General features: G+C 51.7%; 1 protein-coding gene across 1 annotated transcript in view; it reads left to right on the plus strand.

The window, feature by feature from the left end:
* The window catches only part of ADCY2 (adenylate cyclase 2), a 398563-nt gene that overhangs the window by 364132 nt on the left and 7512 nt on the right, over positions 1 to 26919 (plus strand). The window contains exons 19-23 of the mRNA XM_062211805.1: positions 4665 to 4749; positions 9263 to 9421; positions 18390 to 18536; positions 20182 to 20289; positions 25078 to 25192. Of these exons, the coding sequence (XP_062067789.1) occupies positions 4665 to 4749; positions 9263 to 9421; positions 18390 to 18536; positions 20182 to 20289; positions 25078 to 25192 (614 nt within the window). The remainder of the gene's footprint in view (positions 1 to 4664; positions 4750 to 9262; positions 9422 to 18389; positions 18537 to 20181; positions 20290 to 25077; positions 25193 to 26919) is intronic.

The following is a 26919-nucleotide window of genomic DNA, read 5'->3' on the forward strand; positions in this document are numbered from 1 at the left end:
GTTCCCATGTAGGACGCTGTCTCAACAGCCTTGGTCAGAGCTGTTGACATCGGTTGCTCTCCGAGGTGGCTGTGAAATTCATGACAGCTGGAACTACTGGAAGCTGTTTTGTCTGTACCTGACAGGCTGGCTCCAGGATTTGCAAGACATAGTCAGATTTGCCCTATGAGTTGTCCTGCCAACCTGGAACGTCTCCAGTGCTGGTTGTCACTGTTTCGTGTGGAACCAGCCATTATGCAAGGTTGCCTGAGGGCTCAAAATGTACCTTTAGTTGTAGAGAGACGTGGAGGATGCTAGCTCATTGTCGATGACTGGGACCACCTGGACCAATGAGTTCGTGTTGGAATTGTAGCCTGAAGGAGGCTTTGCAGGCAGCAGGTTGACAGCCGTCAGCAGCAGTCACGTTCAAGGCTTGGCCTCATGCAGAGCTCGGACGGTGGTTGGTGGATACGGCTGTGTGATTTCACCTCCCCAGCCTTCACAGCAGCTCCCCGCTAGGACAGCAGAGATGCTCGAATTGGTGTGAGCGATGGAGAGCCACGGGTCAAGCACCTGCGGTGGGAATTTGTCTTCTTCCCCTGTTCTTCCCATGTCTCATGCAAATCTCAGTAGTTAGGACTCAAGATACTGTGACGTGTGTGACAGTGTTCCATCTTGGAACTAGTTGGTGGAAAACTAACAGGACGTCTGGAGAAAGGACTGCAGGATTCATCACGCACAGGCCAGGGGCAGGGAGAACTGCCTGTCTCACCCTGGGACAGGTGGACGAGGTGCTTCTGAGCACCTGAGATGGCTTAACGTCCCCTATTTTAAATGGCACTCCAGGTTTGTTCAAGATTGGCGTTCTAGCCCATGACAAATTCTAGTTCAAATTGAAAAGATTTAATAAAAACTTTCAAACGTAACATCTCTGCTTCCTCAACCCTATTTCTCCCCACCCCAGGGCCATCTTCTGAAAGTAAGAGCTCTCTGTCTGTGACACCCACGATCAGGGAAGCGTGGAGGAAGGAAACCCCAGCTGCTGGCTTTTAACCGTAGAGCAAGTCATCCCACAGCTACTCAGATTCAACCATTATCGATCCACTTCTTTATCTAACCTTAAACAGAAGATGCCCTGTGGTTTGGAAGCATCCGCATGAAGACAGTGGATTTTTAGGTTGCTTTGATTAATTTTTGTTTGATTTAGGAATGGGGGTTTGAGAGTGACACTTCACAGCCTGTGTTGTAGGCAATGTGGAATGAGTTCTTGAGATCACCAGTGTTACAGCCTATGATGCCACATCTGTGCACAGCCCGACAGTGTCAGGCTGGACCCAGGCCATTCCCTCTGGCTTAAGGTCACTCCTCTCCACAAAATGAAAGCCCAGCTGCCCTGACCGGGGCATTATGAGCTCCATAGCGAGCAGACGGCTCTGCCTCTCCAGCCCCTCATCTCTGCCCACCCGAAGCTGCTTTGGGGCATGAACATGGTCCTATTCATGCTGGTCTGTTGGCAGCAGCACAGTAAAGTTTTGGCTTGGCATTAGTGAAAACCTCTCTGAAACCTCTCTGAAAAAAAAAAAAATGTAGGCTTTCAGCCGTCTCTCTCAGGGTGTTGTAAGGCCACCGTCTCTAGAAGTTTGCATGAGATTCTGGTGAATCTGTGTCCAACGACACCAAAGGGTGTCGTGTGAGACCATTTTCCCAGTACTGGAATGAAATGCCAGAGGCAGGCTGCTCTACAAATACAATTATTATGGCTTACAGTTCTGGACAAGATCTAGCTAGGAGTCTCAGCTGGCCATGTCCCAAGACAGCACATTCAGTCTCTTTGTGTCTCTGTCCCTAGACAGCCACCAGGGTTCACTCATGGAGGCTCCACCCAATGACACTCAATGATCTGATCACCCAATGATCAGATCTAATCTGATCACCTCCCAGACACACCATTGGTTAAGATTCCACCCTCTTCATGCACCATTGTGGGGTTTAAGTCACAATAGATGAAGCCAGAGGGACTTCTCAAACCATAACCAAGCCATAGCAGGTGTCTAGAAGCCCCTCAGGAGAGGTGAGCCATTCCCAGGCCAACGTGGCAGTCTGTCCCTTCATCCATTCTTTCATTTTTTATTTTATTTTATTTATTTGAAAGATAGAGTTACAGAGAGAAGCAGAGAGAGAGAGAGAGAGAGAGAGGTCTTCCATCTGCTGGTTCGCTCCCCAAATGGCCACAATGGCCGATCCTGAGCCCATCCAAAGCCAGGAGCCAGGAGCTTCTTCTGGGTCTTCCATGCAGGTGCAGGCACACAAGGACTTGAGCCATTTTGCTGCTTTTCCCAGGCACTTTAGCAGGGAGTTGGATTGGAAGTGGAACAACCAGAACTTGAACCAGCACCCACATGAGATGCTGGCGCTGCAGGTTGGAGCTTTAACCTGCTGTGCCACTGTGCTTGCATCCCATTGATTCATTTTTACTACATACTTTTATTGACTGCCTGTTACATGAATATGGGAGCCCTGGCTGAGCTGTGGTCTCTAGGCCTCATCACCAGCTGGAACAGGGCCAGAATGAAATGGCTACGGAAAGTGACTTGGGTTGGGAAGGAGATCCTGTGTGACACGTCACAGAAGAGGCTGCAGGACAGTTGGGGACAGCTTCTGGAAAGTACCACCACATACATCGTGACAATTCCCTTCCACTTCTCAAGTCACCCTGAGATGAAGATTGGCGGATGGAGCTCAGAGCTGTCATTATTGGGCCTCATTCATTTTCACCCCAGCATTTGTTTGCTGTGATGGTTTTTTTTTTTTTCTCTGTACAGTGTTGTCTTCTGACCCTGCAACTGGGGTCGCAGTCCTACACTGAGTAAGGTTCAGTGAGCAGACACAGCCCTGTCACATCATCGAGTTGGACACGACTTGAATATTTTGCATCCTTTGGTGTCAGAGCTGCCTGTGGCTTCAGGGGCGTCACATTGGCAAAGCCAGGCTTTCCGTAACTGACTGGTATAACACAGGCACAGCCAAGAAAGCCAAGAGATAAGCCAGCTGGAAACCAAGAGAGTTATATGGTTGCAAGGGCGGGTAGGGTCATTACCTCTTGGCTGACCTCTTCCTTCTGAGCTGTGGACCTGGAGTTCAGGAGCCCAGAGGCCAGACTAGTTTCTGTCCCAGCTGGACCTGAGCAGCTCTGATTCCGTCTCAGCTACTTGACTGTGACTATCACCACAACAAATCAGTCCCCTTGGGCGTCTTTCTTCTTAAAAAAAAAAAAAAAGGAAATTCACCTCACCTAGAAAAACTCAAAGTTTTTAACAGTAAGCTTATGTTTATCCGCCTGCTGGCTGCCTTCTCTCTTTTCCCAGTGGGAGTGCTCCCAAGAGAGGAGAGAAGCCCTGCTCCTCTGCCTCAGAGAGAAACAGAGATCCCCTGAGGGTTCAGATTGTCCCAGCCGCAGCTGGTTGGCTAGGGAGGAAAGAACACGGCCTTTCTAGAAAGTTCTCTGAGGTGCCATGGCCCCGAGCCACTGGGAGCAGGCCATGTGCCTCCTTGGTCTCCTGGAGCCCAGCTTTCCTCTGCTCTTGGGTCTCTCAGTTCACCAGAATCCGTGTCCTCAGCTTTTCTCTCGCCTCCTAAGCTCCCAGCTCCCTCTGACCATCGCAGGTTGTACCAAACATCAGGAGTGCCACTCATGAAGAGCTGCCTGCCTGTCAGCTCGGGGCCAGCTGTGCGACTCTCTGATGCAGTGGCCAAAACAGCCATGTGGTTCCCCCTGGGACTTCTGAGGAATACGAGGCTGGGAGGGGTTCATCCCAAGGCCCCATGGCTCAAGACTGGAGCTCTACACTGAGCCTCTCGTCATCTCATCGGCCCTTGAACTCTCGAAGGAGAAGCCAGGAAATCTCAAGTCAGGGCAGCACAAGAGCAGAAAGTGATTGCCTGGTGTCTGCTTTAAGCAGGGTGGATGCTCTTGTGCGGCAGGTGTCCGGACACACCGCGCTGTCCCTTTGCAGGTCTTATTTATAGATGACAAATGGTCATCTGTCTGCGGAAGCAGGAAGCTGCACCCTGCATCGGTGCGGTGACGCTGGTGGTCCCTGCCTGGCTGCTGCAGTGAGGGCCAGTGGGCCTGCGCAGTGCGGTGTCCGCTTGGGCCAGCAGTAACTCACCGCTGTCTGCCTGGTGCTGACGGGCGGTGAGCCGTGGTGTAAAATCACATGAAAGAGTGAGCGAGGGTGGGCACTGCCCAGAAAAGGTGCAAGAGGCTGCCGAATTCCCAGGTAAGAGCAGCTTGCAGAAATCAAGTTCCTGCCGTCGTTTGCTGCCTCACATGAGCCACAATTTCAAGCATCCTGTCTCTTGGTGGGAGCAGTAATGAGAACACTGAAGGAACCATGTACCCAACTATCTGTACTGATCCCAGAAGTTCAAATAAAAGGATATCAACGCTGTGCTATTCCTCTCTCTGTATTTGCTAGGGCTTGGTAAAAAGTAAGAAGTCTAGATTAATTTCAAAGTATTTTTTCCACTGGGCTTTCATAATAGGGACGTTTTTGGTTTTGTTTGGTTCAGTCTAGACTTGAAGATGTGTTGACAGGCCCATGTGGACACACATTAATGACCGGAGTTTGCTGTGCACGGTGTTTTGTTGTCTGTCTGTGGTTTGTTGGTTTGTTTCTTCCTAGGCCAGGCATTTGGAAAGACCTGAAGACCATGGGCTCGGTGTCTCTGTCTATATTTTTCGTCACTCTGCTAGTCCTGGGAAGACAGGTAAGAAGGCTGTGTGATAATGCAGTGCTTCTGTGCCTGGGAGTTCGTTTCATGCAGAAAAACGTGTGAGAATCAGAATCCCCTCATCCCCTCCAAGCAAAGTAGGTAGCACAAGCCGCAGGTGCCTAGACAGAGACCTGGGAGAGCAGCCTCATTGAACCCACAATAAGCAACCAAGAATAGCAAAGACTGGAGTCAACTCACCCCTAATTAATCACGAAATAAATTCTGTGATTTTGTCAGGCTACAAAAGAGTCGCCCCATTGTCCCCTTATAGCTGGTGCTATTTGGACAAGTGATCTCCCTAGACTGGGTTTGTGTTCGCCTCCCTGGATGTAGGGCTACTGCCTTATCAGATCGTCCTCTGTCCAGAAATCCTGTTCAGTGATGTGATTCCTCCTTCCTGGGGACCTCCCCACCGTGGTCTCCTGCTAGAGGCTGTGGGTGTGGACTTGAAGGACGTGTTGTTCCTCCACCTGCACGCAAGGACACTTGCCCAAAGACTCATCTGAAGCCAAGCAGCTCTTCCTCACCCAAAGCCTGTTTCAAGTTCTGCCATGGATAGTGCGAAGCAAACAATACAGTGATTCATTTGGAAATAAGGCATTAGGAAGCAAAGCCGATTAAATTAAATGCACACCACTGAACGGTCAAGTTGGGTCTGTGGCAGGCGTCTGAGAGGCACACTGCGCACCTGCACATTTGGGTCTGGCTTCTCTTTCTCCCTTGCTAGGGAGCAGTTAATGCTTGCACAGTCAGGCAGAGTCCCCGCCGGTGGCTGTCGGTCCAGCGCTCAGGGACACTGCCCTCTTGCGTCCTCCCAGCCCTGCCTCACCAGATGCCCTGGGCGGCGCTATCCTGTCCTGCTCAAAGCTTCCCAGGGTCACTTTCTTCCCACCAAAGAGCCCCTGCCAGCAGCATTTTCACCGAGCTGCGTTCCTGAGCATTTTGACACCCCGCACTGTGGCCTGTTCTCTCTCCGTGTTTTCTCCTGCAAGCTGCTTTTATTCCTCTTGCTGATCCAACTTTCTGCCCCCTCTCATGGGCGGCGGAGTCCCTCCTTGGAAGCCCTGTCACTCAGATGTAGAAGCAGTGAGCTTCCTTGCAGGATAGCACCAGGATCATGGTCGTGTGTTTTCTCTATTCCATGCCAGGGATACCCGCTCCTGCCAGGGCCGTTGTCCAGATCACTTCACAGCCCGGCATCTTGAGAACCTAGGGTCTAATTGAACCTCCCGCCTTTTCTATTGGTCACTGGGATGAGAAGCTTTCAACGCCACCATATAATTGTGGTTGAGTCCAATGGCTGAGATTTGAACCATTTACTGTCCAAATGACTTAAGACAGATAATTGGAAGTGTTTGCCACGGTTGATCATTAATTCAACACAATTATGACAATATCTGTCATTCCCTTTTTTGTCATTGATGTAACATTTATATCCAGAGGCCAAAAGACAAAACAAAGAAAAAGAAAAAAAGCCCATTATCCCCGAAAAGAGTGATCGGTCTTGACAATGATGCTTTACCAGCCAGCTGTCAATCACTTAGTAATGGAGGGCACCCTGGAAGATTCCAGGGTGAGACGGGCTGAACTCCAGTCCAGAGTCATTAAGTGAACCATCTGCTGAGGTCCCCAGTCGCCCAAGCCAAGGGTCTTTGAGGTCTGTGCCACTGAGCCTCTGCACACCCTCCCCAAGAAGCGAGGGTTTGACAAACAACTGCCTCCCACTGCAGACGAGACCTGCGCAGGCCATGAGCTCCCACGACCGTGGGTGGCTGTGTTCCCTGGTGGACTTTGGCAGCAATAATGTAGACATCCTGCAGTTAATTTTCTTTCTTTCGTCCTAAGGGCTATGCTGTCATGACCATTTTTGTTGAAATGATGGAGAGGTTTACATTTTGAGCACATCAGTGCACTTAACATTGCTCTAGGTGTCTGATCTCAGTGCGAGCGATTCTCCCGGACAGAAGCCATAGTACTGACTGCTGTGTTAAAACCTAGTTTGTGGCATAAACTTTAACCAATCAGAGGCCTCTTTTGACCAAGGAAGACACCTGTGTTTTGGCAGAGGGTGAAGGGCAGGTTGTGGGGGTGGCCCTCCCAGTGGGATGGATTCAGGACAGGAAACCAGGGGACAGTCTAAGTGACTGAAGGGGTCTGACGTCTGTGGCAGAAGAGTTTAGAATCTAAGGACAAGAAGCATCGCATGCTGTCCTGTGCCCCAGCCCAGTGCCCCCTTCTCATCCAGGCAGAAAGAGGCAAAGGCCCCTCAGGCTGTTTTCAGAGCTAGACAAAGCCCTGAACTGCCCGAGGCAGTGTTGGATGTGGGACCCAGCAGTGAGGGCTGTGGGGGCCCAGAACCGCCTGGGTGACTCTCCCAGGATGGCCCTGCTCTCTCCCTGCCAGTGTTGGTGGAGATCAAGAAAAGCAAATGCCATGTCTCTGCCTGGGATCTGGGCCTGCACACACTTGTGGAATAGCCCTGACAGACAGCAGGCCTGGTGGCATCTGAGGATTGGAGTAGCCAACCCGGCCCCAGGCTGAGAGAAGCCTGGGTGCCTCCCTCGTGTTGCTGCACTCCCTGGGGTGCACAGCCCCGGCCCTCCTCTTCAACACCATCCTCCCCAGCCAGCAAAGCACTGGCTTAGTCCTGGCCTCATTGGAGGCCCTCAGTGGCCTTGCCCTGTGTCTCAGTGTCAGATCTCCCTCTCCTTTCCCTTACAGTGACTCAAGCCAGTGGATTTAGGACTCACGCTAAGTCCAGGATGACCTTAGCCCCAACCTTAACTTAGTTATACCTGCAAAGAAACTGTTTCCAAACAGGGCCTCCTTTACAGATCCCAAGGGCCATGACTTAGAACTTTCTCTCTGAACGGGTGCCACTCAACCCACTACAACTGGTGAGGGACAGAAACATTGCCTTCCTGTGGGGCCCTGCACACGGGTTCCTAGTTGTCTAACAACTTACCCACAAAGGACAGGATTCTAGGGCAGGGTGCACTGCTTGGACAGGGGATAGGCGGGCAGGTAGGTAGATCATTTGGCTAAATGTCATTTTTGTCCAGAGAATCTAGTTGCAAAGTATTGTTCCCTCCTAAGAACCTTGCAAATGCTCACCTAGGCTGCAACAGCAATCAGGAGACAGCCCGTGCTACTTCCTAGCATGGTTTCTGGGACCCTCCCCAGCTACCCTCCCTGCTGCCCCATCTGGTCACTTCCTTATTGTCTGATTTTTCGGTGTACCCCTGTGTCTTCTCTGCACTGACCCCCTGATGGCTTCTGTCATTGTAGTTTAATACCTGCCACACCACTGGTTTGTCCCCAAAATATCCAGATAAGCCATCCATTCTCCAATGAGAGAATGGAGACGAATAAGTGAATAGCACAATATCTTTTGAGGGAGGTAAAATTTGGCATTAATGTAAAAACTTTAAACAAAAACAAACTCAAAATACATTTTTAGCCATCTATTTCTGAAAATGTCTCAATATGAAGTTAAAAAAATTTCACAATAGAGGAGGATGCTGGGTTTTTTTTTTTTTTGAGTGTATAAAAAGTTTGAATCAAACATAATGAGTGATCATTTTCTTTCAGACTTCAAAATTTTTCTTAAAAATTCCTGTTTGTGCATGAGAAGCAAATGTGTGTGTCTCTGTACTTTATGCTACCATTCATATAATTAACTTAGCCAAACGCAAACAGAACCTCTGCATACAACTCTTCTGAGTGTTTGTTGGTCAGTAGTTTGCAGGGTGCTGACTGCACCCTCTCTGTTAAGCCCTTCTGTTACAGGTTCACTCAGAGCATTCCCTGTGTTCAGTCATTGACATCACAGGAGGCACAAAACAATGCCAAGAGCAAAATTAAGTGGGCCTCTCCATTTCTACCGTGTTAGAAAAACTCTTTTTGAAGGAGAGTTGTGTTGTATTGTGTTATGAAATGTGAACATACCTGTTTTCCTGGGCAGGTACTCCCTGAATTAAATGATACCAGAATGAGCTTTTGTCTTCAAGTAGGCAGTCTCTACGTGGGCTGCAACCCCAAGTGACAATCTCCATATTCGACAGCAGATATTTAATGATACAACTGTGGTAGCAGAAAACAGATTTGCAGATTCTAAAGGCAAACACTGTTGATTTTCCAACACAAACCTCTGCTGGTGTAGTTTGCATTTTCTACTTGGTCTCCTTTACTTTCTGCTACATCTTTGCCTTTCAACAAATGATGCAAGTTGTGTTTTGTTAACATCAGCGTGCAAGAAGCTTTAGCGGCTCTTTGAGTTGTGAGCCTCCCACCCAGCAGGTTCCTGACCACCCACGCAGGTCCCTTCCTTTGCAAATGCATTTTAGAGGTCAGCTGAAGGGTGTTTCCCGGGCCACTGAGGGCTTGGTTCTGTTGGGGACTCTGTTTACGGTTTTGTTTTGTTCCTGTTGTTTTCTCTTTGAAGCCTCCACCCTCTGGCAGGACAAGATGCCTACTGTTTCTTGACTTCTGTGTCCTCTTGTAACAGAATGAATATTACTGTAGGTTGGACTTCCTGTGGAAGAACAAGTTCAAAAAAGAGCGGGAGGAGATAGAAACCATGGAGAACCTGAACCGTGTGCTGCTGGAGAACGTGCTTCCGGCCCACGTGGCTGAGCACTTCCTGGCCCGAAGCCTGAAGAATGAGGTCAGCCCAGCAGGGTGGGGGCCGGGGTGGGGGCCGGGCTCTGGAGGAGTCTTAGAGCTCCAGCGGGGAAGGTTGGCGTGGACAGGACTCACTGGCCTTCCACACAGGAACAAGCCGAAGCCTTAAGTCTGGTTGGACGTGGGTGGACAGAAATGGGAGTTTCTTGGGAGGCTCACATAGAGGAGACTGCGCTGGAGCCGAAGAGAAGAGAATCGAGTGTCGTTCGTACCTGAAATGTGCTGTGAGATGCGATACCTTCGATGTGGCTGTAGTGCGAGGGAAAGCAGCTGTTGTACATACAGCCGGACTTAATTATAGGAAGCATGTATTGAGCACCCACGGTGTGCAAAGCCTCGAACCCAGGACTCTGAGGTTTCAGAGATAGCAAAAGTGCGGTCTTATTCCTAGGAGGTTTTCACAGCGGTTTGGGAGTGGCTGGGGAAGGGAGCAGGGAACATGGTGGCGGAGGTACTCATGGGAAGACGAGCCTGACCCCAGCGATGCCACATCACAAGGCAGCCTTGAGGGAGGAGGGAGGAGGCACAGGCAGTGTTTTCCGGAAGTGTGTTTCAAGTTGGCAAGCATCAAGTGCAGGTGGTGGGGGCAGGGCTAGATGCTTGCTTTCATTTTCCTGGACTTGGACAGAGCATGGTGAGCCAGCCCAGGGTCCTGTTTCTTCTCCTGTTTCTTTTGCTGACATTTTCTGTGCTCTGTAGGTTCTTCAGCACCTTGTTTCCTGCTGACCACAGGCAGTGACATCACTGTGCCTGCCCTATCTGGGTGTCCACCAGTTGTCACATCCAGCAAATCCCTTATGTTGTCCATGCCCTGTGGCTGAGCCGGCATTGCCCCTGGATACTCGGAGGCACTGGACAGAGAGAGGATGCAGGAGTGTAAATGCTCCCAGACTTTAAAGAAAGTGCTAGAATCCAGATGGGAGAGAGGGGCTCCAGAGCCAGGAGTGCAGGGAGAGAACATTCTGGGCTTACTTTTCCTCTGGAACCAGGAGAACGCCAAGGTCAAGGTCCAGGGGCAGGAAGATGGGCAGGGGAAGATGGCTGGGGGGCATCTTCCTGGACGTGGGCTCAGCCTGCAGCCCCGTGAGGGTGCAGCCACCCTGCCTTGCCCACCCCTGCTGCCCCTCCTCACGGCCTTCCTGGGCCAGAAGCAGCAGGTTGTCTGTCTCCCGTGTGCTTAGAGCAAGCATCAGAACGCAGCCAGCTCCCTGGAAGTCATCAAGAAAGGCAGGCTGGGGAGGGAGAAGAATCCCTAGAGCCACACAGTGCAGGCTCCAGTCTCAGCCTCGTCTGCTCCCGTGAACACGAGCCGGTTACTTCCCTGGCCTGAGCCTCAGTTCCCTGTTCATCAGAGAACAGCGCCTTGCTTTGCAGTTGTATTGGGCAGCGTGGGGCTGGGGGCGTGGGGGACACAGGGCAGGGGAGGCTGTGCCAGTGCTCACAGGCTGCTGTGTGCCAAAGACTTTCCTGCCACTGCCCAACTGCTGGGTGTCCCCAGCCTACAGTGACATTCCCCTGCAGGTCTGCTAATGAGCACTGCTACGTTTCAGTGGCAGCATCACGTGGCCTTCACTGCCCAGGGAGACTCCTTGGAGTTAAGCACACTGCGGGTCAGGGCGCTCAGCGGAACGCCAGTGCCCAGCAGGGCATGGGGAGCCCGGGGGAGCCTGACCTTGGCACTGCCTCCCTGTCTGGGTGGCGTGGGGGACTTCCCAGGGAAGTGGCACATCTCACTGAGTGTAGCTCTGTTCTTTGTGCCTTCATGTGTCACGCCAAGATGCGCTCCTTACAGGGCCCAGTCTGTGGCCGCCCCATCCAGTCGTTGAGTATAGAAGTAATCCCTGGCCGGCGCCACGGCTCAATAGGCTAATGCTCTGCCTTGTGGCACCAGCACACCAGGTTCTAATCCCGGTCGGGGCACTGGATTCTGTCCCGGTTGCTCCTCTTCCAGGCCAGCTCTCTGCTGTGGCCCAGGAAGGCAGTGGAGGATGGCCCAAGTGCTTGGGCCCTGCACCCCATGGGAGACCAGGAGAAGTACCTGGCTCCTGCCTTCAGATCAGCGCGGTGCACTGGCCGTGGCAGCCATTGGAGGGTGAACCAACGGCAAAAGGAAGACCTTTCTCTCTGTCTCTCTCTCTCACTGTCCACTCTGCCTGTCAAAAAAAAAAAAAAAAAGAAGAAGTAATCCCTGCTACTGATGGTCAGTGGTGGATAGCCCAGCCCCGAGCTGTGGCTCGCAAAGACAGCTGTGGAGACACCAGGCCCTCGGACACCCACCTGGGCAGCCCAGCCCTGCAGGGAAAGGGCCAGCAGCTTAGTCTCAGGACTCCACAAACTCTTCCTGGCACTAAAGGCACCAACAGCCATAATCAGGGGTTCTGGTTTTTGCTGCGTGTCATTAGCTTTTGCACTCTCAACTGCTGACCTCACCCATGAGGGCAAAGCAAGGGACGCTGGGTTGTAATTGAGGGGCGTGATACCAAGGAGACATTGGGAAGGATCCCTTCACTCTGCATAGCCTAAGGTTTCAGGGTTCCCTGCACGTAGTCAGCAACACAGAATCCCACTTGGCCGTGACATTCAGTGCTCTGCCACCAGCTTTCGTTGGTTTGTTAGGGCAGGTGGTGCAGGGGCAGCTACACAAGCAGCTACCATGTGACTTGGGGACAAAACCAAAGGCACCCTGGGGGCACAACACAGTGCAAGAACCCCATGCTGTCCCACCTAGAGACTCTGCACCCAGGGCAGCGGCTATGTGTTCGCCAAGGATCAAACAGTTGGTGTCGGAAGAGTCTGTTAGCCACGATCTCTGCAGGAAAAGCATCAGGTACAAGCACAGCCCACTCTGGAGGGGCTGGGCTGGAAAAGGCAGGGCTGATCTGGACCTGGGAGGTCTGAGAGCTCATAGTGCATCTCAGTGTGGAAGGATCTTGCTTAGGCATTGTTTTTTCTGAAAATACTAACAACACTGTTGTCAGGAGACTTGTAGAAAGGCATCGGCAGGGGCGAGCTGCCGCCCCTCCCACCGTGGAGTGACTTCCGTGGCAGTCAGAACCCCCCGTCCTCCAATGTGCTTGTCCACAGACAGAAGAACCCACACCCTGAACCGTTCAGTGGCATCCTGACCTCAGGTGACTTGGGGAGACGCCCACAGCTTAGCGGTGGCCGGCATGAAGGTTTTCATCCCCTCTGCAGTGTCTGGACCAACAGGTGCACCTGCCTGAGCTGTCCCCAGTAAGGCTTCCCCAAGCCAAAGCTGTAGCTGTTGTTGAACCTGTGGTACCTGCAGTGGGATCACTTCTAGTGGAGTCTGGCCGGCCCTGCAGAGCACGCTGACAGCAGGGGCCAAGAGCAGTGCTTCTCCAAGTTCAGGGCCACCTGCAGCACTAGCTAAACGTTCCTGGGTCCCACAGATCCTCTACCACCTGCTGGACCCTGTCTGGGTCTCCAAACTTCTGTCCCTGATCTGGTCTCACCAGCATGGGCCTCAGCCTCGGTCTCCCCAGGGCGTCTGCTAATTTTTGAAGCAGTCCACATGAGGCCCTTTGAGCTGTGCTGGTGTGCCCTGAGAACCCAGTCTCTGCTCTCGTGTAAGCAAACTCAGCAAAACCTGAGAACCCCTGCCCCCTGGGACGTTGTCACTTTCTGAGAAGCCTTTATGTTCCATCTTTTTAGGGCAGAAATGGAGTGGAGAACAAAAGCCAAAGTAAACATCTTGCTGCTCTGTCCGGAGCTTGAGACAAAGCACCCTGGGCAGCGTCCGCCTGCCCCTGCTCCCTCTGGGTGGTGGAGGGACAGGGCAGAGAGCGTGGGTGCATGGGAGCCACCTCACATTGCCTGTGGGTCCCACCATGCAAACCCATTTCCAGAGAACTCCCAGTGATGCCTTGCCCGGAAACGTTTGGAAATAGTCCAGGGAAACAAGACTTGGGCAGAAGGAATATTTTCTTTTCCTCCCTGAGATCAGCTTACACACACTCATCTCTGACTTGGCCAGGGAAATACGTGACGCATACATAGGACTGGGGATGTCGCCCTGTGCGGTTACCACTCCAAGGAGGGACGGCCTCCCTGGGCCCTAACTGGGAAGTGGGGGCTCTGAGGAGCACTGGGGGCAGCCTGCACTTCTCCCTGTGGCAGTGACTCTCTGTTGAGGGGTCCGGGGTGCTTTGGATGCCCCCCACTCCACGGTTTCCCAGAACCACCCTGGAGAGTGGCGTGACAGAGGCCGTGATCCATGCCGACAGCCTGCCAGCATGTTGGGTTTCTTCTCCTTGCTCCATCAGTGCACAGAAGTCAAGGATCTCCCTTCAGCAGTGGACAGTCGAGTCCCTCTAGCAGTCAGTTCTGCAAAGGTTTCACATGGCTGAGACACGTGGGCCACGAGGGCGTGCTGCTGGCTGCTTGTGTCCGAGGCCAGCATGGCAGGTGCCTCTTCTTCCTGCCCCTGGGGCCTCTATTCTACTTAAAACTCCTGGGGGTGGGGGTGGCATTAGAGCACCCGGCTTCCATTCCCTGAATGGCTGCTGATTCCAGCTTCTCACGAGTGCAGATCCTGGGAGGCACAGGGAGAGCTCAAGTCATTGGGTTCCTGCCTCCCACGTGGGAGACCTGGGTTGTGTTCCCAGCTCCCAGCTTCAGCCCTGACTTAGTCCAGGCCATTGCAAGCATTTGAGGAAAAAAACAGCAGATGAAAACTCTGTGTCTGTTGTACCCCCTCTCTCATTCTGTCTCTCAAATAATAAAAAAGGACTTCCTGAAGTTTCTCCATCAGCTGTCATGGCAAAATGAGGCCCACACACCCAGCACTTGTGCTCACTGGAGAGAGTCCTGCACACCCAGCCTGCCCTGATTTCAGAAGCCCACTGTCTCTCTCTGCTGCATGTGGCGAGAACTTTCCCCAGAAGCCCTTTGAACAAACATCAGAGCACTTTCTCATCAGTGGTTGGAAAAACTGCATTTGTCACCGAATCAGTCCTCTGCAGAATCCCCCGGGGTGTAGAGATTGTGTGCGACTTCTAGTTAGGTGGCCTCGTTCAGAGAGAGTCAGGGCTTGCTCAAAACAAGACGTGGATATAGGCATCCAGGGAGTGCACTCGGCACAGGGACTGCACACCTCCTGTCTGCTAACCCCGAGAGCCCCCTGACGCCCACCGGGCCGGGCCCTGCACAGTGTCTGTCATGTGGGGAAGGGACAGGCCACCACGCCCAGGGCTGCTCCTGCACCTGCTAGTTATCTATCTCCCCGAATAAGCTAGGCATTAGCTGATAGTGGGGGTGCAAGGTGCTAAACCGCAGGTCAACTGGGAGATGGGCAGAGAAGCCCTCTTTACACAGCCTGCACCATTGAGAGCCCTGGTGGGGACCTTTAGACACGCAAGCATCAGTGGCTGTGCTGGACATTTCTAGGACATGCCAAGCTCTCCCCAGCCTGAGAGGTCCTGGCCATCTCTACTCCTGGGTATAAGCAGCTCTAGTGGCACTGTGTGGTTGGCACCTCTGTGCTTGCTCTGTCTCTCCGACTAGACTCTGCACCTCGAGGGCAGGGCTTGTATCAAGTGTGGAACATGCAGGTCCTCGTGTGTGTGTGTGTGTGTGTGTAACCAAGTGTGACAGTAAATTCTGACCCATGACACCTAAAGACGTTTGCCCTCCTATTCCAAAGGAGGTGCAGCGAGTGTGCTGCGTTGAAAGCCCCTTACTCGACTCTTAACCAGAATGGAGCAAATGAATCAGCCAACAGACATGGTTGGAAGAAGGTTTTTGGACGGAATGTAATGGGGATAAGTCCCCCCTTGTAGAGTTGGAAATGGGGATCTCCCCTCACCCCTAGCTTAATAGGTGGGCCAGAATCGCTCAGCCTGGGATGTGCCCTGTGACTTGGGATTTGGAGTAGCCCTGGGCAGCACCCCCGGCTCCGGTGCCGATGATGGCTGGGTGCTGATGCATGGAGATGCCAAGCGCAGAGGGCCCACAGACTTGGGCTTGGGTATCTAACTAGATTGTCCAGGTATGGGGGGGGGGGTCAGAGGGGATAATGTCGCTTGGAGATTTGGCAGGGGTTGACTTAGATCTGGTTTGACAGAACTCCCTAGGGCAGTAAACAGACGGTCAGTGAAGCTCCAAGGCTGGCCTGAGAGCCAGGGCTGAGGGAGTTGGGATGGGGAGTAGGGGCCTGCCTGGCCCTCATCCAGAGGATGCTCGGGTGGAGCATCTAGGAATGGGTGAAACAGTGGGCAGTCTTCCATAAACCCGTGAGCACATCTCCTGCAGAAAAGCCAGGTCTGTGCCAGGGAGCCCAGTGAAGCCAATGGAAACCGCCCTGCCCCAGCAGCTGCTGCCCCTGCCTCTGTCCTCCGCCCTGGAGGATTGAAAAATCTGCCTGGCAAGCTGGGGAGGGGGAGGTATAAGCAAAAGCACTGCATAGGAAAAAAGAGTAGAAGCCAACCTTGCCCCTTCCCACCCTGCAAGAGCCCCAGCAGGGGAGGGGGAAGCCGCATGCCAGCTGGGTTCAGCTCTCAACTGCTCTTTGGCATGGACACTTGGATTAGGGACAAGGAGGACCTTGTGTGACCAAAGAGTGACACCAAGGGCCATGAAGCTGTCACGTGTTTTCAATCAGCATTGGGGAGGAAGCAGGTACACTTCAGCTGCAAGGGACAAGGGCACAGAAATGCACTTGTGCTGTGATTACTTTCCCATTCTTGACCTTGGTCTCATGGTCACTCATGAATGAATATTGAAATGACATCTGAGCTCACTGCCGATTCCAGAGTTCTGTGATGTTTTGGGGTGCCATGTGCTCGACTCTGAATTCCAAAAATCTTCCCAATGGCTACCGACCCATCCCACCCCAACCCCCAGATCCTCAAGAGGTATAAGGCAAGCTCAGGCCATCTGCCATCAAGTGACTCTGTCTTGCTCCAGGCCCAGTTCAAAGATAGAGAAAGGCTCTCATGAGTTTGGGGCATGGGAATGAGTGCTGCGAGTCTCATTGTCTCAAGGGAATTTGAAAAGCACAGTTTTGCTGGTTTTAAGTAGTTACAGCCCTGCGGAGACCTTGAGTCCCAGAACCAGGGGGCCTGTGACTAAGCTCACCCCGGGTTATTTCCCCGAAGTCCCAAGAGAACCCTGTGCCAGAGAGGGAGGATGAGCAGTTTGCAGCCCAAGCACCCTGGGGTCCTCACAGACTCCAGAGAAGGCAGAGGCCTGCCCTGGCTCCTCCCATGGGCCAGCTGGGAATCCTGGTGGCTTGTCCCAACTCGACCGAGTTCCATTTCCCCCTTGAGGCTGTCACTCATCGTTGGGGCTGCACAGCAGGATAACCCACGGAGGTTTTCAAAATGATGGAGGGAGGTCCTTGGCCCACTTCAGTTGGTTAGTGGGGAGGCTCTGGCGTCTGGCTTTGTAGGAGCCCCAGTGATGCTTCTTCCATGCACCATGGAGTTAGGATGACAGCCGTGCAGGGTTATGGTCGGGAGTACTGCATGCATGTGGAGTCTTCAGAGAGCTGCCCGTCCTACCATGTGGGTGCATTCGTTGAGTACTGTTATGCTTCTCATCGTCATCATCATCGTTTCCCAGAAGGCCACTCTGGTCCACATCAGAGGACAGTAGGGAAATTCTTGGAACTTGTCAGTGCCTTACTGATATACCCCTTTTGCCTAAGAGTGGGTAAGTCAGTGGGGTTTATGGCACTTTTATAAAACTCCATTCTTAGCTAAAACAGGCTCCTAGGATTTATCTCTTCCCTTTTACCCTTTCTGGATATAGTAGCCTTCCTGAAGCCTAGCCTTGGCTACCACATGGATCACAGGTTGTTCATCAAGAATCCAAATGTTCACAAAAACAGTTTTGCAGAGGAAGTAAGTGCAGGTCTGTACAACCAGCCAGATCAACCTACTGACTGTAGAAGAGAACAGGAAATCTTGATTCTGTTTCCTGCAGATGTTGAGGCAGTCATGGAAGCCAACAGAGCTGTTGGGGTCTTCAATAGAGTTGCCATGGTCCCAGTGTGTTCATTGTGAGACCTCACTGGGGAAGAATGGTCTCTCTGGGTGGCCTCCAAGGTTGCGGTGCTGTTTCAGTACGTGCCTCCTGCCAGGGAATTCATCTGGGTGCCCCGGAGAACAAAGCTCACCAATAATGTCCGAGTAGGGTGGGCTCCCTTGCTCTGCCAGGCACATGGGAAGCACACGCCATGGGCATTTGCCCTTCACCCGGAGGCCGGGCATCCTGTGATGAGTTTCCTTGTGGAACAAGCATTTTCCATGCTTCCCCAAGTCCATGATGGCACCTGACCCATCTGCCTGCAGCAGGCTCACCAAGGGCCCTGAGGATCCCGTGCCTTGTGGAGGCAGACCCTCCACACCAAGGCCAGCCCCCAGACTTCCTCACAACCCTCCTTTTCTGAAACCCTCGTGAATCTGAGGTGCAGCCATGTTTTGGGGAAATTATGGAAGCACCTGGAGATTGTGTTTCCAAGTCATTGCCGTTTTACTCACATCCATGGATTGTTGGTATCTAATGCAATACAACATATGAGCACGTGGCCTGAGGAGCTCCAGTGGCTCTTTCTAGTGCAGAGAAATCACGTGATGGGTTTTGTCTGCTGCTTTTAGGAAACTCTAAAGAGGAAGATGCCTAAGACGATGCCCATTCAAAGAGCGTAGGCATAACTAGTTAGTTTAGGAAAACATAGGTGGTAGAGAGGTGCGACCCAATGAGGGCCTCCTATCAGCACCTGCTGTGACCAGCCAGTGGCCGTGGGAGCTGACGTCCAGCTGATGTCCCTGGATGCCTCCGCCTCTCATCAGTGGCCGTGTTTGGAGTGGGTGGGGTCGTGGGCCACTCGGGCAGTTTCTTTCCAAATCCCAGCTGGAACCCTTGCTTTTGGAGTGTTCTCGTTCAAAGTGTCCCCTGGAGCTCAGCCCTTCCTTTTCCCTGGGCAGGAGCTGTACCACCAGTCCTACGACTGTGTCTGCGTCATGTTTGCCTCCATCCCGGATTTCAAAGAATTCTACACCGAGTCGGATGTGAACAAGGAGGGCCTGGAATGCCTGCGGCTCCTGAATGAGATCATCGCCGACTTTGATGATGTAGGTACTGGGAGCGACCCGGAAGGACCAGGGGAGGCCCGGTCCCCCACGTCGAGGTTCCTGTACGGTGGACGGTAGTTCAGTACAGTGGCGCATCTTAAAACCTGTCCTTAGACCTCATTTCTGGTGGCCAGCATTAAAAGATTGTGTTCAGGTTATGTCCCCAGCTAATGTCGGGGAGACAAATAGGTTTTATTTCTGAAGCTGATATGACTGCCAGGAATAGCTGGCAGAATCCATCGTATATGTATCTGTAGGGTGCCGGTGAATTTTCTAGAAAGGCTAGACAGGGAAAATGCTCACCTCTGAGAACAGAAAGATAATGAATCTATCTCTTAGAGTAAAGCATTGCCATGTCCCTACATACTTCAAGTTCTTGGTCAGCAATTTCAGCTATGCGTGGCTGGCATACTTTGTTAATGACAAAGCAATATGCATGTGGGAGAATACATCTTATTTTAGAAGGACAAAGCATAGGTTTTAGAGCTTGAAATAAGTGTCACTTGTCAACTTTCCATATTCTGTCCACACCGAGAATAATGTTTTCCATTTTCCGGTAAGGACAGACACCTGTGGTTTTTTAAGGGCACTGCAGCTATGCTGGTCTTGTCCCGCTTGTGCGAAGTGGAGGAAGGTCAGAGCCCCTGAACACATGTTCACCGTGATTCATGGAGACTTGAGATACGGTGATGAAAACGTGACAGTTGAAAGGTCTTGTGGGCCCTGTGCATTTTCTCCTGCCACCATCCTCTCCGTGAGGTTGACTCTAGGTATTCATGGTGACATCATGGCAACCAGACGTTTCCACTGTGACACCAGGTCCATAGTGAAAACGGCTTCACCTGCTCCTCGGAAGAGAACCCCTGACCAACACTGGTGGGTGAAGGGCGTTGATAACTAGGGAGGTGATGCGAGGATTTGCTCATCTCAGTGAAGTTCTTTGACAGGGAAAGGAAGGAAAGCGCTTCCAGTCTTTGGTTAGTGCCATTAATTTGAGCCCTGCCCACCTGAGCCCACACAGAACCTTCCAGAGCCCCTACAAAGCCTGTTCTGATGCTTACCTCTCCTCCTCCCCAGCACCCGACCTCAGGTCCTGTACCAGAGACAAGTCCAGAGGGAGGCTGGTAACTGGAACCCACATAGGAACCTTAGGCCTGGGGATGATCAATGCCATTCTAGACTTTTGTTTTCTGTGCCTCGAGCTCTCTGAGGGCAAAAGCCAGTTCGCAGCATGAATAGCTGGTCACAAATCACCCTACCATGGAAGGAAGGCCTCACTCATCAGATTATAATTTTGTATTTATGCCCTTCAAACACAGAATCAGGAAATTTATGTGAAACCATTATCACTTGCACTGCAATTTATGCTACTTCCCTCACTAGCAAAGTGTGAAAGGCAATTCATGTTCATTGGAGGTAAATCATTATCCTGTATTTCCTTCCAAAGTCACCCTCTTTGTGAAATGCATAAAATGTTCTTTCCCAGCAAAGCCCAAGGTCAAAGGGTGACTCAGCAGCTCAGCAGCGGTGGAGATGAGTCATGCTTGCATTAACCGTGAACTAGAGTCCGAGACTGTCTCTACAAAGTGCTCAGCTTCAGGTCAGTGCCCAGCTCAGTAACTGCATGATTTTTACTGCTTTTCAGCTGCTGTCCAAGCCAAAATTCAGTGGAGTTGAAAAGATCAAGACCATCGGCAGCACGTACATGGCAGCGACGGGTCTGAGTGCCGTGCCCAGCCAGGAGCATGCCCAGGTACAGACACATCAGCCATCCCACTGTGCACATGAGCCCTGGGTCACCCCTGGAGCCACAGCAGCCATACATGGGCCCAGGAGCCAGAGAGCGTGTCCCACTCAGAACTCCTGATCGAGGGCCTAAGAGGAAAAGATGAGAATTCCCTGGGGGCCTCGTAGGGTCTGCAGGTGTCTGTGCAGAGTTCCTTCTGCTGGTGGACAGGAGGGAAGTTGTCAGGAGCTGTGGGATGCCGGATAAATACTCAGTTCAGTAAGATACGACAGCTGCCTAAACGGTTCTCAATAAGGACGGCCCCTGGTCTTTTGATTTAAAGCTATGTGGTCAGAAAACAAGTTGACCACGTAGATATTTGGTTGAAAAGCTGATCTGTGCAAAATTACAAACCTTCCCCCAGGTAGGGCTTGAGGGGAGGTTTTCTGGTGTGTGTGTGTGTGTGTGTATGTATAGGTGTGGAGACATTGTGTAACGTGTCAGGGTCAGTGGACAAGACCCCTCTCCCTCCAGGACTGTGGACTTCCTGACTGGCACCCAGCGCAGGTTTGGGCTGGGGCCTGCCCTCTGCTGGATACGGCACAGAGGAACCGAACCAGCACTCAGCCTTGTGTAGCAGGTGGATTCCAAAGAGAGGGAGGGCTGAGCCCTACATGAGCAAATCCCTCTCCTGTACCTCCTCCCTGGAAGGCCTGAGGAGGACAGAGAGGCGGCAGGGGCTGTGCTGGAGCCACGCCTCCAGGAGCATCAGATGGTCCAGAACGAGATGAGCTGTCCGTCTTCACTCTGCCCATAAAGCTCTCCAAGGCCCTTGAAGGGTCCCACACGTAGGCCGCCAGCAAAGGTGTCCACCAGTGCAGTGCGTTCTACATGCAGGGGGTAACAAGTGGCCCGCTGGCCCGAGGACTGTGTCCTCTGACATCACTCCCCTAGCTGCCTTTCCCATCAGATTTGCTTCTCTTCACTGGGATAAAGGAAACAACATAACCACCAAGCCCAGGGGATGCAGCCTGAAGGTGTGGCTTGAATCAGTTCATTTACTCAAGTAACACTGCGAGGTCACTGGCTGCTGTGCCATTCCACAGTGAGGAGACTGAGGGACTCAGCCAAGACCACACAGCTCCCGCCAGCAGCACCTGGAGTTGAGCGCCCTCTCCCAGGTGCCCGCAGGAGCTGTCCATGCTCACCTGGGAGAGAGTCGCTGTCCTCCTGGAGATCACTGGTGTCTGGCCAGATCTCCCAGGAGCCCCGGGCAGGAGAACAGAGTGCGCCTTAGATAGCAACCCCAAGTCCTCCTCAAAGTCAGACATGAGGGTGTGGACCCTGGAGGATTTCTAGCATAGAACACAGTGCCACACACACAGTAGGTGCTTGGTGACTATGTCATGGATGAAAAAGAGGATGGAAGAAGAGAGGAAAGGAGGGGGCAGCGTCATGCTAATTTTATTTTTAAAATTGTATTTATTTATTTGAAAGAGTTTTAGAGAGGGAGAGACAGATACACAGAGAGATCTTCCATCTGCTGGTTCACTCCCCTAATGGCAGCAACAGCCAGGGCTGGGTCAAGCTGAAGTCAGGAGCCAGGAGCTTCATCCAGATCTGACAGGGGCCCAAACACTTGAGCCATCCTTCACTGCTTTTCCCAGACCAATAGCAGGGAGCTGGATCATAAGTGGAGTAGCTGGGACTCAAACTGGCACCCATGTGGGATGCTGGCATTCCAGGCAGTGGCTTTACCCCCTATACTCCACGACAGCCCCAGTCATGCTAATTTTAGCCTAGAAAATGACCATGGATGTTACTAAACGGTCACATGGGTTACAAGATAATCTCAGTGGGTATGCATCTGCTTTAAGCAAAGTTCCTTGCTGGTGCAACTTCCAAAACAACCAGCTTGCAAAATGCCATCTGGACATGTAGCTGGAGGTCAGTTAAATAGTTGGAGAAACCTAACAGAAATTATTTGGATCATGGGAGAAATAGCTACTTCATCCTGCCATCAAATATTGATCAAGAGCTCCGTTTTAAGGGCCTTTCAAAATGAATTGAGTTCTCTTAGAGACAAAACGTGATTCTTTTCCTAGGGTTTGCTAAGCCCAAATGAGTTATTGATGTTGGATTTTAATCCCATTCTCAGAACTCAATCTCCTTTTATTTCATATGAGGTCACTTAAAACCTTCAGTTAGAATCTAGTGCTTGAAAACAGGCTGGACAATAATTTATCACAGAGAGGAGTTCCTGCAGTGCACACTGGCTTGGAAAAAAAAAAAAAAAAAAGCAAAGCATTTCTCCAAGGCGAATGTGCACCCCTTAATAGCTCACTTGTAATTTTTACGACGCAAGGCTCTGCTGGTTGATTTAACAGCCATGCTTCCCGTTATGTGGCAAGATGTTTTCCAGCCAATGGCACAAGCCTCGAATCAGGTTCTTCCCACGGGTCACGAGCCAGGATGGAAACGCACAGCTGTCTTTCAGAAGGGACACTTTGCGTTTCCACCCACGTGAATGACACTGTGCTTTGTGGCTCCAGTTTGTTCACGGTTTGATTTTCCTCCCACGGTTTCAGATTGAAGATTTATGGCAACAGTGCGATTTCATTCATCTTTTTTCCAGAATTATATACTTCACCAGAGGAAAGCAGGGACTGTTTCTGTTGTAATCAGAAACTCAATTCCTCTTGTCCAGTACTGTTTACGTTGTTTAGTGCACTGGCGTTCAAACAGGAGCAGTTTGCTCCATCCCACTCTCTGGGGGACACATGTGAACGTTAGGATAGCAGGCAGAGAACAGGCTGAGATCCCCGACACACCAGACAACCCCCAAAGACAGATTCAGAAACCTGCATCCATGTGCTGCCTCTCCAACCTCCTCACTGAATTATTGCGCGTTTGTTGCCGTTTGTTTCTCTCCTTAGACTGTTGCTTTGCCTTCTTCCCCCTCCTCCCTGCCATGTTGAACACACGGCTTTTCCCCACTCTTGCCATCTTCTCACCCATCCCTCCCAAGCCCCTGATTCTCCCTTCCTCTCGATCAAGAAGCTTCTGCAGGGCCACAGGTGCCTCCTGTTTGCCTCCCAAGATCTTTCTCCATCCGTGGTTGAGCTCCTTCTGGGACCCAGTGGGATTAAACGCTCATCCCAGAAGTCACTGCTGGGGACCCGTAATTGTCTCTCCTCCTGCTCTTCTCTTACCTCCCTCGCCCCAGTCATCGCGCCCATATTGCACGCATGCCACGGCAGCACATCAGCAATCCTCCCTGGGTGCCTGGGCCCCAGGTCAACATCCGTCCACTCCCGCCTCGCAGCAAGACTTGACCGTCCTCTCTTTACTCCCTCCTGGCCGCTCCCTGTCAGTACCCCATGTGCAACCTAAGGGCAGCCATTCATGAGCATCCAGTAGGTGCTTCTGCTTCAGCCCAGACAGATTAATAGAACAGAACCTCCTGGGCACCACCAGGGACGGAGATAGGAGGACTGCATTGACCACTGTGCTCCGCCAGGGGTCCCTAGCCTGGCCACAGTGCCGGGCCAGTTGGGACCATGCTGCCACTCAGCCTGGGAGGTGGAGCAGTTCAGCAGACTGGGTGGCACCAGCTCATGACAGTGCAGACAGTGACTCCCAGAACAGGAAAGTGAATGACTCGTTCTGTGCCTGTTGTAGTAGTGGATCTATTTGTAAAGGACAGCTCAAAGAAGAAATGTCTTAGAAGATGAATTTCAAAAGTAAATAGAAATAAACTGGGCATTGCGAAGTACTGCCACGTAAAAATAATAAATATAAATTATAAACATAGACATTCCCACTACCCCCACTGTATACCTCTGAGATTTCTCCTCTTCTGTTGTCATCCTCCCAGGACGGGGAGGTACTTGGGGGTAGGTAGAGGCAGGAATTGTGACCCCTGTATTAGTTTACTCAAGCCGCCACAGCCAGGTACCCAACCGTGCTGGCGGCTGACAGTCAAGATCAAGGTGAGGGCAGAGCTGGTTCTCCCTGAGACTCCTCCCCTCCCCTTGGCTTGCAGATGTCATCGTGTGAGTGTGCGTGGGGTGCATGTGTGTTAAACTTCTGCTTATTACAAAGACAAAACCATGACTTTGTCTATGACCTGTCAGCCATGTACAGAGTGCTGGGGTGAGAACTCCAACACATTAGCTTGTAGGGGATGTGCTTCTGCCCAGAACACCCTTCCCCCATGGCGTAGCAGGGCAGGAGGAGGGAGGGTGTTACCAGAGCCAGGAGGAGCGGCATGGAGAGCACACCCAGCCCCTAGCATGTCAGGCTTCAGTCCTGGCTGGGGGAAACCAACCACTGTCAAAGGCACAGGAGATGGGGAAAGAGTATCAGTCTCTGCTTCCCACTGCCCAACCCCACCTAGGAGCCTGGGGCCAGGAGGAGGCAACCCCAGGGGTGAGGCCCCCAGAGCCAGAGCCCAGCAGAGAGGAGCCAGGGAGGATAAAGAACCAGCCCTCCCCCAAAGCTTGCTTCTGTTGGTGCTTTCTGCGTTAAAACGATGTAGACCCCTCTTAGCAAGCCTGCACTCCTCGACCTACAAGGTGCTTTTGGTCTCAAGTTGCCCGAGGGACCCAAGTTGGTGTCTTCCAGGGTTGTCTGTCTCCCCTTGGCCTTGACAATGGATTTGGACACAGTGTTTCCTCAAGATGAGATTTAATTCTTAGGAAATGTCTTATAACTTGCTGGGGTTCCTCTCCCACGGGAGCTTGGGCTGTGACTCGGGGCACTTCTCTCTGTTCCCTTAGCTCTGAGCCTATCTGCCTGTGTTTGCTTCCTCAGGAGCCCGAGCGGCAGTACATGCACATTGGCACCATGGTGGAGTTTGCTTTTGCCCTGGTGGCCAAACTGGATGCCATCAACAAGCACTCCTTCAACGACTTCAAGCTGCGAGTGGGTAGGTCGCGGGGCGGGCATGGACCATGCCATGTTGGAACAGAACAGTTTCCAATGTGTCTTTAGGGTGGTAGGACTGGACAGCAGTTGGAAGGACATGGGGAGCTGTGAGGCCCTAAAGAAGTTTTGCACAAAACAGAAGCACACACACACACACACCACTCCCTTTGGTTGGGCCCAGGCTTTGGTGTGAGGTTCAACAGTGAAGCATAGACTAGGTTCCTGTCCCCCACTGCCCCATGGCTCCAGCTGAGATCTGCCCACAAGGCACAGCACATACAGCCTTAAGCGGTCCTGAGCTGCCAACTGTCTAGAGCAAGCTGCTTTGTTATGCTGTGAGCTGTTACTACTGAAACTGACTTAAGATACAGCCAGGGCAGGTGTCTGGGTGCAGTGAGTTGTGCTACGGCTTGGGACATCCACCCCCCCACCCCCCCGCCCATATTAGAGAGCCTAGGATCACATCCTGCCTCTGCTTCCAACCCAGCTACCTGCTTATGCACACGCTGAGGGGCAGCAGGGGACAGGTCCAGTGCTTGGTCCCAGCCACTCACATGAGAGAAACAGGTGGCGTTCCGTGGGCCTGGCTTTGTGCTGGCCCAGCCCTAGCAGCTGGGGACATTGGAGAGCTGAACTTCTCTGTCACTCAGAAGGCAGGGCAGGCAGGGAGAGAGGGAGAAAGAAGATACGTTCAGATTTTACATATGTAAAAAAAAAAGTGCATGTTAGAACTGTTGAAACTCAGTGGTCCCCCACTCCCACGGTCATGACCCACAAGGACACCAAGTGTGTGTCCTGTGGGGTTGAAATAGCAACAGCTTTTCAGACTGTATTTGAATTCTAGAGAAAAACCCAACTTTCAAGTAATATACAACCCTTTACTTCTTTGGAAAGCTTGATTTCTAATGTTTCCAACAAACTTTGATATTTAGCATGCTCCACTTGCCTTTTATACCATTTTAATTTAAAGCCTGTGTGTCCTGGGCTGTAGCATTAGCACAGAGCTGCCCTGTAAGGTATGCACACTGCTTGCAACCATTCATGATCTCTAAGAGCTGCTTTGACCATTGTATGGTCTTCTGGGCAACACATGTTGCTGCTGTCGAAGGTAAGTCCACCTAAAAGGCGTTCTTCTGACAACTTCCACCCGGATCATTTTTCAGTCTCCCTTACATACAGATCTCAGCTTTTAAGAAACATGGATATGTAAAGCTAGTGTCTTCCTTTGCTGTCAGCATATCATAAATTTAAACCCCAGAAATGCTTTGTGTCTCTTTAAAAAAAAGAAGAGATCGTCTGCTCTTTCTGTGCCCTGAGCTGTCAGCATCTGACAGGTTTCTGTCCCACGTACCCTCCTTCAGGCTGCGCTGTGTGCAGAGGTGAGGCTGGTCATCTAAACCCCTGCTGTGTGTTAAAGTGCCAGTCATTTCCCCAGGGACAAATTCCCCCCAAGTTTGAATATCCACCCATGTCTCTTTAGCAAACATAGTGAGATTCTTTAATGCTTTTTAGAAAAAAAAAAACTCTCTACAGCAGCAGTGCAAATTAGGGGATCCTTTGCGAGGGAGTTTAGCAATGGGAATCATGACCATAGGCATGCATGGGGCTTCCAAAGCATATGTGGAAAATCGAATTAAAAGATATTTTGGTGCAAAAACATTTGAAATAGATGCATACAAGGAAGTCTTCAAAAAGTTAGTGGAAAATCCATACCATGAAAACACCATA

Source organism: Lepus europaeus, chromosome 15 (assembly GCF_033115175.1).
Source record: "Lepus europaeus isolate LE1 chromosome 15, mLepTim1.pri, whole genome shotgun sequence".
Classification (NCBI taxonomy): domain Eukaryota; kingdom Metazoa; phylum Chordata; class Mammalia; order Lagomorpha; family Leporidae; genus Lepus; species Lepus europaeus.